The sequence below is a fragment of the Nipponia nippon genome, unplaced genomic scaffold (assembly GCF_047370975.1).
Source record: "Nipponia nippon isolate SJK-2023a ecotype South Korea unplaced genomic scaffold, ASM4737097v1 scaffold_67, whole genome shotgun sequence".
Lineage (NCBI taxonomy): Eukaryota > Metazoa > Chordata > Aves > Pelecaniformes > Threskiornithidae > Nipponia > Nipponia nippon.
In genome coordinates, this window is record NW_028262388.1 from 204,679 (window position 1) to 218,566 (window position 13,888).

Below are 13,888 nucleotides of genomic sequence, written 5' to 3' on the forward strand. Positions count from 1 at the left end.
TTCCCTGCTGCACAGTCAGAGGGACAGGGCATGACGGCTGTATTCACCCGTGGATGGCTGGAGGGTGTGAAGCTGGGTGTGCAGGCAGGGGTGCCCAGGGCCGTCCTTCAGAGCAGGGACCCTGCAACCCAGGGGGCTCTGTGCCGCGGCAGGGACTTTGTCTTTTGCCAGTGTCGGCACTCAGCCTGCCTGGGGAGCTCCCAACAGCAGTGCAGGGAGAAGCTGTGGGTGGAAGAAGCAACTCCTGCAGGAGAAGGACCTTCTTCTGTCAAGGGGGTGCTGTGTGGGTCAGGGCTGCTCACAGCTCCAGATGACCCCAGGACATTTCCTGGGGGACTTTTCAAGGGGAAGGTCAAGGCAGGGATTACTGTAAAGATACGGAGCTTTTCTGCATCTGTGTTTTCAGTTTCCCACTCTTGGGGAGTATGGGGGGAGAAATGCAAAAGGAGCTCTCTTGCTTGAACAAGTCACTGAGACTCCTGAGCTGTAACTTTGATGTATCAGTAAGCCTGATAGAAGCCTGATAAAGTGCCTTCAGCCACTCCTCTGCCTATAGACAGCACCAGCATCACTTTTGCTGGACCCATCAGGGTTGTTCTGACCTGTCCTTTTGCACCTGCAAACAGGAACATGCGTCCAGTGAGAGCCCTGCAGACAGGCAGGTTTCTGTAGGGCCAAGGTGCGTGCACAAATGCTGGGATGGGGTCTCTGAGCCCGGACAGGGAAAGACCTGGCACAGGGAAACACCTTCCAGGAGGAAAATCTCCCGGCAGCAGGAGAATGACCAGGGAATGAGAGGAAATGAAAAGCTAAACTGTTGTGGGAGGGAGAATTCAGAAAACTCCATAGCATCCCCTCCAATTCAGACCCTTTCCTCTGAGCAAGCCCCCTTGCCTCATCTGCCACCCAGCAAAGCCTCTGCCCTCAGGGCGTAAACCACCTCCTCTGCAGCCAGAGCTCCAGCAGAGAGCCCTGGTGCCTCTCTCAGCCATGGGCCCATTTCCCTCTGCAGAGCACGGGGGCTGAGAGCAGCTGCCCGGCACATCTGAGTAAGGGTACCGCTGTCCTGAGTGCCCGGCTGCCTCTCCCCTTGCCTCTCTCAGCCAGACCCTCACTGTATTTTTCCTCGTTTCTCCACTTGTCTGTGTAATTGTTATTTTCTTTCATTCTTGCTGTCAGGCTCCCCAGGGGATGGGAGTTTCAGCTGCAGAGTCACACACTGATCTTGTCTGTCATCCCATGCAGGTGTGTCCATGGGAACAAGTGTCCCAGCTTTCCTCTCACCTGTGGAGATCTCATCCATACAGTCTGTGGGGCTGGGGAATGAGCTGATTTTCCCTTACAGTGATGCCATCATTAGGACACTCGGCTGTCTCCTCAGAGTGACCTTCCAAGCTGTCAGCTGCCCTGCAGGATGCAAACGTGTCCCATAGCACCTCTGTTTTATCGGAAAACCCCATGGAGAACGCAAAGACTCTTCAGCTGAGGAAATGCTGTTGGGTTGGTGAAATGAGGTATTTTGTGGTCTGCGCTGGATCCCTCTGCTCTCAGCAGTGTCTGGTGGCTTTTCAGGATAACATGGGGGTTTAACCACCCTCCATCTCTGATAGGTGCAAGCACAGGGAAACTGGGAACTAGGCAGAGGGACAGATCAGTTCCCCTCACTCTGCATTGAGCCACAGGCAACCCTCTTGCCTTGCAGGGCTCACTCTGTTCTCCCTGAGTACAGCAGAAATGCCGAGGGTTTCTGAGATCCCAGAAAACTCCCCAGGGGAGATGGAGGGGGAAGCTGTAAAAAACCTAGAACTCTAAAACTGCCTTTACCATCCCCGTTCCTTAGCACAGGCAGTGCAGATGCTGACAGGCCCTTCTGCACTGGGAGCAGTTTCATCTGACAAAGTCGAACACCAGCACTGGGCCATTCCCCCACCATTCCCATGAACCACTGCTGATTTATCAAGAGCCCACGGGCGGAGGGCCTGCTCTTCATTGCACACTTGGCCAGCACCAACCAGCGCTGCAGCCACAGAGCTGAAGGAAAGTCTCCTAGAAAAGGAAAAGGGTGTCTGTGTGTGATAGGCGGAGGGTCTATGCGAGATGGCTTTGATTTTGCTCAGAGATGTCTGCCCTAACTCGTCACTGTCTTTTTCTCTTACGCCAGGGCCCCATTCCCAGAGGCAGCAAATGTCCAATGGCAGCTCCATCACTGATTTCCTCCTCCTGGCGTTCGCAGACACGCGGGAGCTGCAGCTCTTGCACTTCTGGCTCTTCCTGGCCATCTACCTGGCTGCCCTCCTGGGCAACGGCCTCATCATCACCACCATAGCCTGCGACCACCACCTCCACACCCCCATGTACTTCTTCCTCCTCAACCTCTCCCTCATCGACCTGGGCTCCATCTCCACCACTCTCCCCAAAGCCATGGACAATTCCCTGTGGGACACCAGGGCCATCTCCTACCAAGGATGTGCTGCCCAAGTCTTTGTGTTTGTCTTTTTCATTTCAGCAGAGTTTTCTCTTCTCACTGTCATGGCCTATGACCGCTATGTTGCCATCTGCAAACCCCTGCACTACGGGACCCTGCTGGGCAGCAGAGCTTGTGTCCACATGGCAGCAGCTGCCTGGGCCAGTGGGTTCATCTGTGCTGTGCTACAAACTGCCAATACATTTTCACTACCACTCTGCCAAGGCAATGTCCTGGACCAGTTCTTCTGTGAAATCTCCCAGATCCTCAAGCTCTCCTGCTCAGATACCTACCTCAGGGAAGTTGTCCTTCTTGTGGTTAGTGCCTGTTTAGTCTTCGGGTGTTTTTTTTTCATTGTGGCATCCTATGTGCAGATCTTCAGGGCCGTGCTGAGGATCCCCTCTGAGCAGGGACGGCACAAAGCCTCTTCCATGTGCCTCCCTCACCTGGCCGTGGTCTCCCTGTTTGTCATCACTGCCATATTTGCCTACCTGAAGCCCCCCTCCTTTTCCTCTCCATCCCTGGACCTGATGCTGGCAGTTCTTTACTCGGTGGTGCCTCCAGCAGTGAACCCCCTCATCTACAGCATGAGGAACCAGGAGCTCAAGGATGCAATGTGGAAACTGATGACTGGGATTTTTTCTGAAGAAATAACCTGTCCATTTTGTTATGCAGGTCTCTCATAATGTAACTCATCATAGGCCCAGCCTGCCTTCTGTAGTTTGTGGTGGGAGAGCATTTTTTGCTGTCTTTTCCTTGTGACAATATTTTGCACAAAGAAATGTCATTCTTTATCCCACTTCTGACTTGGTATGTACCTGTGTAGCGTTGCCCAGAGACTGTGTAAATGAGAGTCATGTTCTCTCTGCTTTAAAAAATAATAAAGGATCCTGCGGCCAATTGTTTGTCCAAGATCCTTCCTCTGAGAGCTCTCTGGTGCTGCAGTGGCAGTGCCTGTGTGCAGAAGTGGAGGGGAAAACAGTCCCATTACAGCAGTCCTGCCAGGGAACACCAGCACTTCGTCTTTCCAGAGCTGCTCTCTTTTTACTTCCATGCTCTCTTTCTGAGCCCCTCTGTTGGTGAAGGAAGGGTTACTCTTGCAGCTTGGTCACAGTAATGCTGTGTGGCAGTCCTGTGACTGCAGGCAGGGACAGACAATGGGCGCCTCTGTGACAGAGCTGGTCTCCGTAGCAACATTTCCATCATACAAGGGGATCTCCTGACGGTAGTGCCTGAAGCTTAGGTCTTCTTTCAGAGTTGCTCTCAGGAACATGCCCAAGAAAGTGCCAGGAGAGGAAAACACCAGTGAACAGCTAAAGTGTGTGAGTGTGCCGGGTGGGGGCATGTGGCAGTGTCCTTGCACAGCCAGGCCTTCTGGAACAGATACAAAGGACCAGGAGAGCATGGTCTGGTCTGTGCCCACGTTCTCTGAACACCCCGGGGAAGCTGCTCCAAGGCAGCCATCACAGACCAGCCAATAATAACCACCATTTCCAGCACCAGCCTCTCACCCCAGCTCAGACAGGTAGTTTGTCCCTCCACAGAAGGACATCACATGACTAAGTCAGAAGTCTATGTTTGCCTTGTACAGAGGTAAGATCATGGAGCAGAACCTCCTGGGAACCATGTCGAAACATATGGAAGGCAGAGGGATGATTGGAGAACCAACATGGTTTCACCAAGGGCAAATCGTGCCTGGCTAAACTAGTGTCCTTCTATGATGGAGTAACTGCATCAGTGGGCAAGTGGAGAGCTACAGATGTCATCTGCTAAGAATTCTGTAAGGCCTTTCATACAGTCTCCCCTACCATTCTTGCCACTAAACTGGAGAGGTATGGGTTTTAGGGATGGAGGGTTAGATGGATGAGGAATTGGCTGGATGGCCACGTCCAAAGAGTTGCTGTGAATGACTCAATGCCCAAGTGGAAACCAGTAACGAGTGGTGGCCTTCAAGCGTCCGTACTGGGACCAATGCTATTTAACATCTTCATCAACGACATAGTGGGATTGAGTGCACCCTCAGCAAGTTTGCAGAGGACACCAGCCTGAGAGCTGCAGTTGATTCTCTAGAGGGAAGGGATGTAATTCAGAGAGGGACCTTGACAGGCTTGAGGAGTGGGCCCACGCAAACTTCATGAAGTTCAACAAGGTCAAGTGCATGGTTGTGTTGCATCCAGCTCTGCAGTCCTCAGCACAAGAGAGACATGGGCTTGTTAGAGTGGTTCCAGAGGAGGGCCTTGAAAATGATCTGTGGGCTGGAACATCTCTGCTACAAAGAAATGCTGAAAGAGTTGGGGTTGTTCAGCCTGGAGAAGAGAAGGCTCTGGGGAGACTTTATTGCAGCCTTTCAATATATAAAGGGGGCTTATAGAAAAGATGGAGAGAGAATTTTGCCAGGGCCTGTAGTGACAAGACAAGAGGCAGTGGTTTTAAACTGAAAGAGTGTAGATTTAGGTTGGACATAATGAAGGGATGTTTTACACTGAGGGTGCTGAGAGACTGGAACAGGTTTCCCCAAGAAGTTGTGGATGCCCCATCATTGGAAGTGTTCAAGGTCAGGTTAGATGGGGCTTTAAGCTATCAGGCCTAGTGAAAGCTGTCCATGCCTACAGCACAAGAGTTAGACTAGATGATCTTTAAGGGCCCCTTCCAACTTAAACCATTCTGTAATTCTGTGAGATAAGACATAAGCATGCACATTATGTACATGTGGTGAGATGAACCCGAGTGAGAACAAATGCCAGCAGCTATTTCTAGGGGTGCCGCGAAGGCTTGCAGGATAGACTGTGTCTCAAGGTCACTTCACATTGAGAGTAACATTCCCTGGGAAACCACCTGAATGCAGCACTGGGTTGTGCTTCCTTGAACCGAGGTCCCCGTGTCCATTCCTCATGCCTTGGGGCATCTCAGACAGGTACAGAATAGGGTGATACATCGCAGGGCTGAGGTGCCTCCCAGACTCTGTGAGTGGCCACAGGAGGCCACAGAGACACTATGGCAGCCAGCTGAATATGAGCCAGCAAGGTGCCCAGGTGGCCAAGAAGGCCAGTAGCATCCTGGCGTGTATCAGAAATAGCGTGGCTCACCAAGCCACTTTCAATCATTCATCAGCAGTCCTGGCTAACCAGGGAGGTCCCAGCTGACTGGAGGTTAGCAAATGTGACACCCATCGAGAAGAAGGGCCGGAAGGAGGACTCAGGAAACTACAGGCCTGTCAGCCTGACCTCGGTGCTGGGGAAGGTTATGGAGCAGATCATCTTGAGTGCCATCACAGGTCATCACAGGACAACCAGGCGATCGGGCCCAGTCAGCGTGGGTTTATGAAAGGCAGGTCCTGCTTGACTAACCTGGTCTCCTTCTATGACAAGGTGATACATTTAGTGGATGAGGGAAAGGCTGTGGATGTTGTCTACCTGGGCTTTAGTAAGGCCTTTGACACCATTTCCCACAGCATTCTCCTGGAGAAACTGGCTGCTCATGGCTTGGGTGGGCATAGTAATTGCTGGGTGAAAAACTGGCTGGATGGCCAGACCCAACGGGTTGTGGTGAATGGAGTTCAATCCAGTTGGTGGCCGGTCACAAGTGGTGTTCCCCAGGGCTCAGTACTGGGGCTGGTCCTGTTTAGTATCTTTTTCAATGATGTGGAGGAGGGGATTGAGTGCACCATCAGTAAGTTTGGCGATGACACCAAGTTCGGTGGGAGTGTTGATCTGCTGGAGGGTAGGAAGGCCCTACAGAGGGATCTGGAAAGGCTGGATCGATGGACCAAAGCCAGCTGTATGAGGTTCAACAAGGCTGGGTCCTGCACTTGGGTCACAAGAACCCCAGGCAACACTACAGGCTTGGGAAAGACTGACTGGAGAGCTGCCTGGGGGAAAAGGACGTGGGTATGTTGGTCGACAGTTGACTGAACATGAACCAGCAGGGTGCCCAGGTGGCCAAGAAGCATCCTGGCTTGTATCACAAATAGTGTGGCCAGCAGGACTAGGGAGGTGATAGTGCCCCTGTACTGGGCACTGGTGAGGCTGCACCTCGAGTCCTGTGTTTAGCTTTGGGCCCTTCACTACAAGAAGGCCATTGAGGTGCTGGAGTGTGTCCAAAGAAAGGCAATGAAGCAGGTGAAGGGTCTAGAGAACAAGTCCTGTGAGAAGCGTCTGAGGGAACTGGGGTTGTTTAGCCCAGAGAAAAGGAAGCTCAGAGGAGACCTCGCTCTCTACAACTACCTGAAAGGAGGTTGTAGCAAGGTAGAGGTCGGTCTCTTTTCCCAGGTAACAAGTGACAGGACAAGACGAAATGGCCTCAAGTTGCACCAGGGGAGGTTTGGGTTGGATATTAGGAACAATTTCTTCACTGAATGGGTTATCAAGCATCGGAACAGGCTGCCCAGGGAAGTGGTCGAGTTCTCATCCCTGGAGGTATTTAAAAGACGGGTAGATGTGGTGCTTAGGGACATGGTTTAGTGGTGGACTTGGTAGTGTTAGGCTTACAGTTGGACTGATGATCTTAAAGGTCTTTTCCAACCTAAATGATTCTATGATAAAAGAGAGAGGCAGCAGTCGAGAGGTAAAATGTGCCCGTAAAAATACAGTAGTTCTTCTGAGCAACGTTTCTCCTTTTGAACCATCGGTAAGAAAATTTACTGTGATAAGTGGCTGCATAAAAATATTAACATAGAAAAGAAAGCATAATCAGCTTGCTAGTACATATCCTTTGAGCTGTTAATAAAAAAACTATGACAAAAAAATGGAAATTCATAGAAAAACTAGCAATGCTGGAAAGGAAGACTTTTTCAGCTCTTCCAAAGAGTTCTTTTCTGCAGAGGTTTCACAATTGTCCTAAAATCTATGTTCAGCCCTTGCTTCAGTTATCCACACAGAGGTGGTCACTGCCTCCAGGATGCCCTGGGGTAGCTGAAGCACTCGTGTGGGAAATGCATCCCAGGAGATATGGGAGCTCTTCTGGAGCATGAGCTGGGATGCAGGCAGAGTACCTCAGGGGTGGGGGAGGGCATCACCTGCCGCCAGCACTGCTGGGGTGGCTGAGCAGGGACCTCTCCAGCACAGCAGCACATTGTGTCCCCTTGGCTGCTGGCTCTGAGGGCACTTCTGACTGGCCAGCAGTGGGCAGACAGACACTTGGAGGTCTTGAAAGCCCTTACGTTACTGTCCCCAACAAGATGAAAGATTTGGGGAGGTCAGGGGTAGCTGGGACTGGAAGATGGTAGATTTGGGGGAGGGCAGAGGGGCTTGGCCAAAAGAAGTGAAAGATTTTGAAGAGGTAAGATCCATTCAGGTGATTTTGATGCCTCTGCAACACTGACTGTGAAAACATTCATGTTAGGCCTTTACCCTATTTCTAACCAGCAACCTTAAGTCCTAACCCTGCCCCTAAATGCTACCCCTCATCCTGCAAGGAATCCACTACTCCAATCCCTCATCTCAAAGTTTACCTCTAAACCAAAGTCCAAACACAGAACCCCTTACCCCTACTCTTACCCTATTGACCACCCTAACCCCTTGCCCATACCTCTAGCTTTAAAATGTTGGTCTTAACCCTAGCCCTCACCCCAGGCCCAAACAAAACCCTCATCCACAAAGGTAGGCCATACCCTAAACACTAACCAGACATGCTCAGCAGAACACCAAACCTACCCTATAAATGTTTGCCTAATCCCTAACCATGCAAGGTGAGCTGTAGTCCCTAAACCCTAACCTCAACACCTAAGCTCCAAAGCCGTTATTTCCCGTGCTCTAATCCCCTCACCTTCAACCCTTTCCTAACCCTAACTTAAGCTGTTTGGCCCCTTGGGGCAGGAGGGGGATCGTGAGGTCCCAGAACAGTCGCAATGCACTGGAAGAGGAATGTGAGGTGACCTGTATCTGATCAGCTCATAGGCCACAAGGAGGAGATGGGTGGGAATGCTATGGTGAGGTCAGCTGTGCCTCAGGATCTCCTGGGCCAGCAGGAGGCACAAGGCCTTGAAGGTGGCTGTGAGGTCACTTCTGTCTCTGGAGTTGATAGGCCAGTAGCAGGAACATGGCTGGGAACGGGACTGTGAGGTCACCTCTTTCTGCAGTAGCTGATAGGTCAGCCCTTGACTCATGGCTGGGATATGTGCTTTTAGGCTCACATCTGCCAGTGTCTCTGACAGACCAGCAGAAGGCACGGGGTTGGCAAGTTGATTGTGGGAATCCCTAAGTACCTGGTAGGCCCATGCAGGAAGAGGGCTTAGAGATGGGTTGTCATGTCCTTTCCACCTGAGTACCTGATGGGACAGCAGTGCGCACATGATTTGGCTGCGTCTACTGCACAAGCTGAAAGGCCAGCAGCAGGCACGTGGCTTGGACGATCACGGTGAGGTTACTTCTGTCCAGTCAGCTGGTGCAGCAAGTCTTGCAGATCCCGTCTGTAGAAGGGTTATCCCACTTTGCTTCTGTCATCACTTTCAGTGTTTTCTTAGAAGAAAAAAAATTCAAGTCATCCTTTCAGTAGAAAGCCCCAAAAGAGGGGGTTCACATGTGAATTCCTTGTTGCAGTTTCAGATAAAAGGAAGGACAAGCAGGTGGCCTTATCACCGGCACCAGGTGGGAGCTTCCTGCAGCCTTCTCATTACAGTCAAGTTTATATTGCAACCCAGCAATATGCTCAGCACAACACGGCCTGAAGGCCAAGCTGTACGCGGAGCACAGCACAGGCCTGGGTCTCCTCAGATTTACCATTACATGGATGACTAACTGCTTGATGTACAGTGGTCTTCTGGTCAGGATTCCTGAACTGCCTGAGGAAGGCTGGGAAGAGGATGAGGTGCCCTCTAGGCAGCTGAAGGAAGGGACACAATTTTAGGCCCTAGTAATCACTGGGGATTTTGAAGACCATGGACCTCTGCTAGAAGGCCTTGTTTAGAGGGAAGGTGGAAGGAGATCCCTGATGTGACATGGGGGGATGCTCTCCTGGACTTGTTTTTCACAAGAAGACAAGGCAGGACTGGTGGAAGATGTGGAGGGCAGCTTTGGCTGAATTGTGAGTGAGGTGGTAGGGTAGCAAACCCTGAGGGAAGTCAGCAAGACAAATTGTAGCAGTGCTGAGCAGAGAGGAAGGATCACCTCCACCAACCCTTTGGCAGTGCTCTTCCCAACACAGCCCAGGATGCCACTGTCTGCCTTTGCTGCAAAGGTGCAAAGCCAGGAGAAGAGAAGAGAAAGCTTTGGGGAGACCTAATAACAGCCTTCCCACATCTTCTTGGGTATCAGCAAGAAAATGGAGCCAGGCTCTTCACTGTTGTGCATGATGGGAGGATGAGGGCCACTAGGCATCAGCTGAAACAAGGGAGGAAAATCCTTCTCCCCATCAAGACACTCAAGCACTGAAGCAGATTGCCCAGAGAGCTTGTGTCATCTCCATCCTTGCAGCTTTTCAAGCCCCAAATGAATAAGCTCCTGAGCAACCTGCTCTGAGCCCATTGCTGACCCTGCTGAGAGCAGGAGGTTGGCCTAGAGATCTCTTGAGGTCCCTTCCAGCATGAATGATTCTGTGCTTCCATCCACAACAGATCTTTCCTTTAAGATTGGAGGGAAAGCACTCAGGTTCCCAGTGACCATTGAAGTCAGAGAGAAAGAGGCTTGGTCAGATGATCTGTGGCTTTCTTGTCCCACTCCAGGCATTGTTGCCCAGATGCGGGGCTGCTTGGCAGGTACCCCTCCAAGACCCTCATTATTTCCTTTGCTTCAACTTTTCTTTCCTTTTTCCCTCTTTTCCCACTCACAATTTCTTCCCCTTCACCATCCCAGTATCCTCACATACAAACAGCACATCTCTGTTTTACCTTTACCTCCCTGGCTCTGCTTTGGCTTCCTGTGTACCCTCGTTTGGTGATTCTGAGCTTGTCATCATGGGAATTCCGACCTTGGTCAGCAGTTCCATTAAACTAGTACCTCCTTCTATTAGCTGTAGTGTCCTGCAGTTCCTCATGCTGTTTTCTTGTCAGAGGCACCACTAAGCTGGTGGGCCATCTGTACGTACACATTAACAGCTGTGCCAACAGAGCTTCACTCCAGAGGCACCTTAAGAAACTCTGGGATCTGGCAACAGAAACCTCAGGAAGTTTTACAATAAGTTGCATGTGCTTTTTGGGGGGGTAGAATAAGCCCAAACATGAGGGCAGGCTGGGATCTGAACAGCTCCGGAGTGACCCTGAGAAGAAGGGCGTGGGCACTAAGAGGAACGCCATAGGAGCCAGTGGTACCTGCTCACCATGAAGAAAGCCAGCTGCATAGAGGGCTGCCTTGGTTGGAGCATGGGCACCCAGAGAAGGGAGTTATCATCGCCCTTGTCTCAGCACTGGTGTGGCCACATCTGGACTAGTGTGTCTGGGTGTGGGGCTCCCCGGTCTGGAGGAATGGGGAGGAACTGGAGGGGTTCTAGAGGAGATGTGGCAGGATGGGGTTTGGGGCCTGTGTGGCGAGGCTGAGGGACCTGGGTTTCTTTAGCGTGGTGAAGTGGAGGCTCAGGGCACTATAGTAGTAGCGTGCAACTGCTTGAAGGGTTGCCTCAAAGATGATGGAGCTTTTCCTGGTAATGGGAAGAGAAGGAATCCTCCACAAAGAGCAGCTTGGAAGGTTCAGAGTGGATGTGAGAAAAAGAAATGTTACTGAAAGGGTAGCCTTGTGGTGCAAGAGGTGACCCAGAGGGAGTCTGGATCAGCCCATGGCTTTGTGTTTCAAGAAAAAGCCAGGGATATGTGGAGAGGTATCAGCAAAGGTATAGAAATGCCAGGCTGAGCACTAGGTGGGAAAGCAAGAAGGATGTCAGCAGCCTGAAGGGAAAGAGGTGCAGGCATGGGACAGTGTAGGACAGCCTGCAGCAGAGATGGCCAAGGGCTCTAGCAAGGATGAAAGGTCCAACAGGACTGGGGCCTTTGTCGTCTTGCCTATAGCAGTGGCCTCTGCCACCAAGGCTGGTGAGGTGGAACTTTAATTTGAGGGTCTCAGGATCTGCCTTCCCAGGGCGTGCGGATGAGGGCTTGGCCTTTCTGCTTCACAGAAGAAACCAAAGGGTTTGCTCAGCATTACAGGCACCTGCACAGTGCCTTTGCCTACCTGCAATCATGGCCTCCAATTACCTGCTCTAACGAGTCCATGGGGAGGCTTTGTCAGTAATGGTCCTCAAGTGGGGCCCATTAATGCTTCAATGTACTCTGGGTTTTGCTTCTGACTTTGACTTTTTGAGGAGTTTGTTCAGTCTTCTCTCAGTATCTGAGGTTCATGGAATGAGCCCCAAATGCCCTAACGAGCTCTTTATCTTTTTGTAATTTTCTTCAAGTCTTCAAGACTTGTATTGCTAATCGGAGCTGTTTCATAGTGTAGTGAAGGAGGAAGTGCACCTAATACAAGTTATTTTTTTTATTTTAAAGGGAATACTGTATTACTTTTTAGTTTAGAGAAGAGGTTATAGCAGCATTCTCCAAGGGATAACAATCCAGAGTGTCTTCTCAGGAGGTCTGGACAGGTAGCAGAATGATTCCCTTGAGGTCTGACACTGTATGGACAGCCTTGCTCCTTCCCTCCCAAAGCTCACCATTTCTGACATTGGCCCCCTGGGACTTGCATCGCTGTTCCTTACATCAGACTTCTGCCCTGAAGTCAGCAGTTGGATGTTACAGGTCCTCTGCACCATGTCCCACCTGCTCTCCTTTGAGAACTGGCTGCCCACAGGCACAGAAGAACTTTTCCTATTTGGAAGCAAAGAAATGTAAAGCAGGATAATGTTTCATAAACAGTAAAACACACTCCTCCACCATATGCTAAGTACAAAGTGCCTTTAATGAGGTTGCCTTTCTACAAGGGATAATCTTATGAGCAATATTTTCTCTAGGTAGATACAAAAAGATAGACATAAACACAATTAAAGTGTTGGCTGAGGAGACAATTAGACTGTTGAAAGAGAAGTAAGCTTTTACTCCCTGAAGCTCAAAGCAGCTGCATAGGTGAGAGGTATCTGAATGAACAAAGAACAAGGGGAGCAGAAAACGGGAGAAAAATGGGAAGGGCCTTTGCCCAGGCAGTCTGCATCTGCGAAGGTGACTTTAGTCATTGTATCCTGACAGGTGCAAATATATGAAAGATTAGAGAAATTAAGCATGGGATATAGCAGGCAGAAGAGTGGTAATGGAGTTACAGGGGAAGATCGGTATTTCTTTGGATTATCTCTTTTGAAAGGTCATGGGATTGGCAGAGGGCTCATGTAAGAAAAAACAAGCCAATGTTGCACCCATCTTTGCAAAAGGCCAAAAGTGAAACCCAGGGAACCCCAGGCTGCACCAGCTCACATCGGTGAGGAGCGTGCCAGCAGTTGGAGTCCTCTTGGGTGACATTTCTGGGCACCTCAAAGAGAGTAACTGTCAACACGGACTTCCCAAGGGTAAATCATGCTTCGCCAAACTGACAGCCTGCGGTTGAGCATGAGGAGATAAAAAGTGGATATCATTTGCCTCAGCTTCAGCAGAACTCTTGGCATGGTCTCCCTCAATATTCTATAACCCAAGTTAGGCCATAACAGTCTGGATGGACAGACAAAGAGATGGGCAAAACACCAGTTGGATGCGGAGGCTGAGAGCGAAGTGGTGAAGGGGTCACACCCTACCTGGAGGCCAGTGGGACATACTGGGGCATTGTGGGGCAGCACAGGGGACTCTCCTGAGCCCTGTGCAGTTTAACACTGGACCCATGACCCAGAGGAGGCACCTCCCACCACATTTGTCAATGACACTAAATTGGGAAGCCATTCCTGTGCCTTGGGATTCCATTCAGGGGAAACCTGTGTCGCCAATGACTGGAATGCACCTCCCTCAAAAGAGAGAAGCAGCAATATGTTTTATTGAGGTAAAATAATAATTTGGCAGAGTTCAGTGACTACAACGGAATTTAGCAAAGTTTAACAGGGGTTTGCCAAGGTTCAATAAGCTTGATGGCAAGGTTCACTCTATTCATTTCTACATGGAAGAATCATACAAAGGAAAAGTGAGTTGCAGGGAGAGCTCAAAGAAGGCTCACTTGGGCTGTCATATCTATGGGATAAAGTGATTGGCTTGTAGTCAGATTACATGCCCTAGAGAAGGTGTGCAGGAGACTCCTTGTACCCACAACTTTCTCTGTTCCTCGATAAATGAGTCTTGGAAAAGCCACCCATTGTTATCCATGTGTTAATTGCACGACTGGTGTTCCAAGCTCATGTGCATCAATGCTCGCTGTCACTCTGCTCCTTTGTGGGTTTTCAGAGAGCAGACTGAAGCTAGAGGAGTTCACGGCCTGTCTACGGCTCAGGCCTTTTCCTCCTCCGGAGCCTGCACCAAACCACCGCCAGTCTGGTCAAGGGGTCAAGTGCATCCGTCGCACTCCACCCCGTGACTACACTCAATCCACTTTATCG

At 50.6% G+C, this 13,888-nt stretch overlaps 1 protein-coding gene across 1 annotated transcript; it reads left to right on the forward strand.

The window, feature by feature from the left end:
* The first annotated feature begins 2,097 nt into the window (after positions 1–2,097).
* On the forward strand, positions 2,098–3,150 carry LOC148051131 (olfactory receptor 14C36-like). The gene has a single exon (XM_087738363.1). It carries the CDS (start codon positions 2,098–2,100, stop codon positions 3,148–3,150), a length of 1,053 nt encoding a protein of 350 aa, XP_087594489.1.
* The last annotated feature ends 10,738 nt before the right edge of the window (positions 3,151–13,888 follow it).

Coding starts and splice junctions, on each gene's coding strand:
- LOC148051131 (XM_087738363.1), top strand. CDS start 2,098: ATGGCTTTGATTTTGCTCAGAGATGTCTGCCCTAACTCGTCACTGTCT.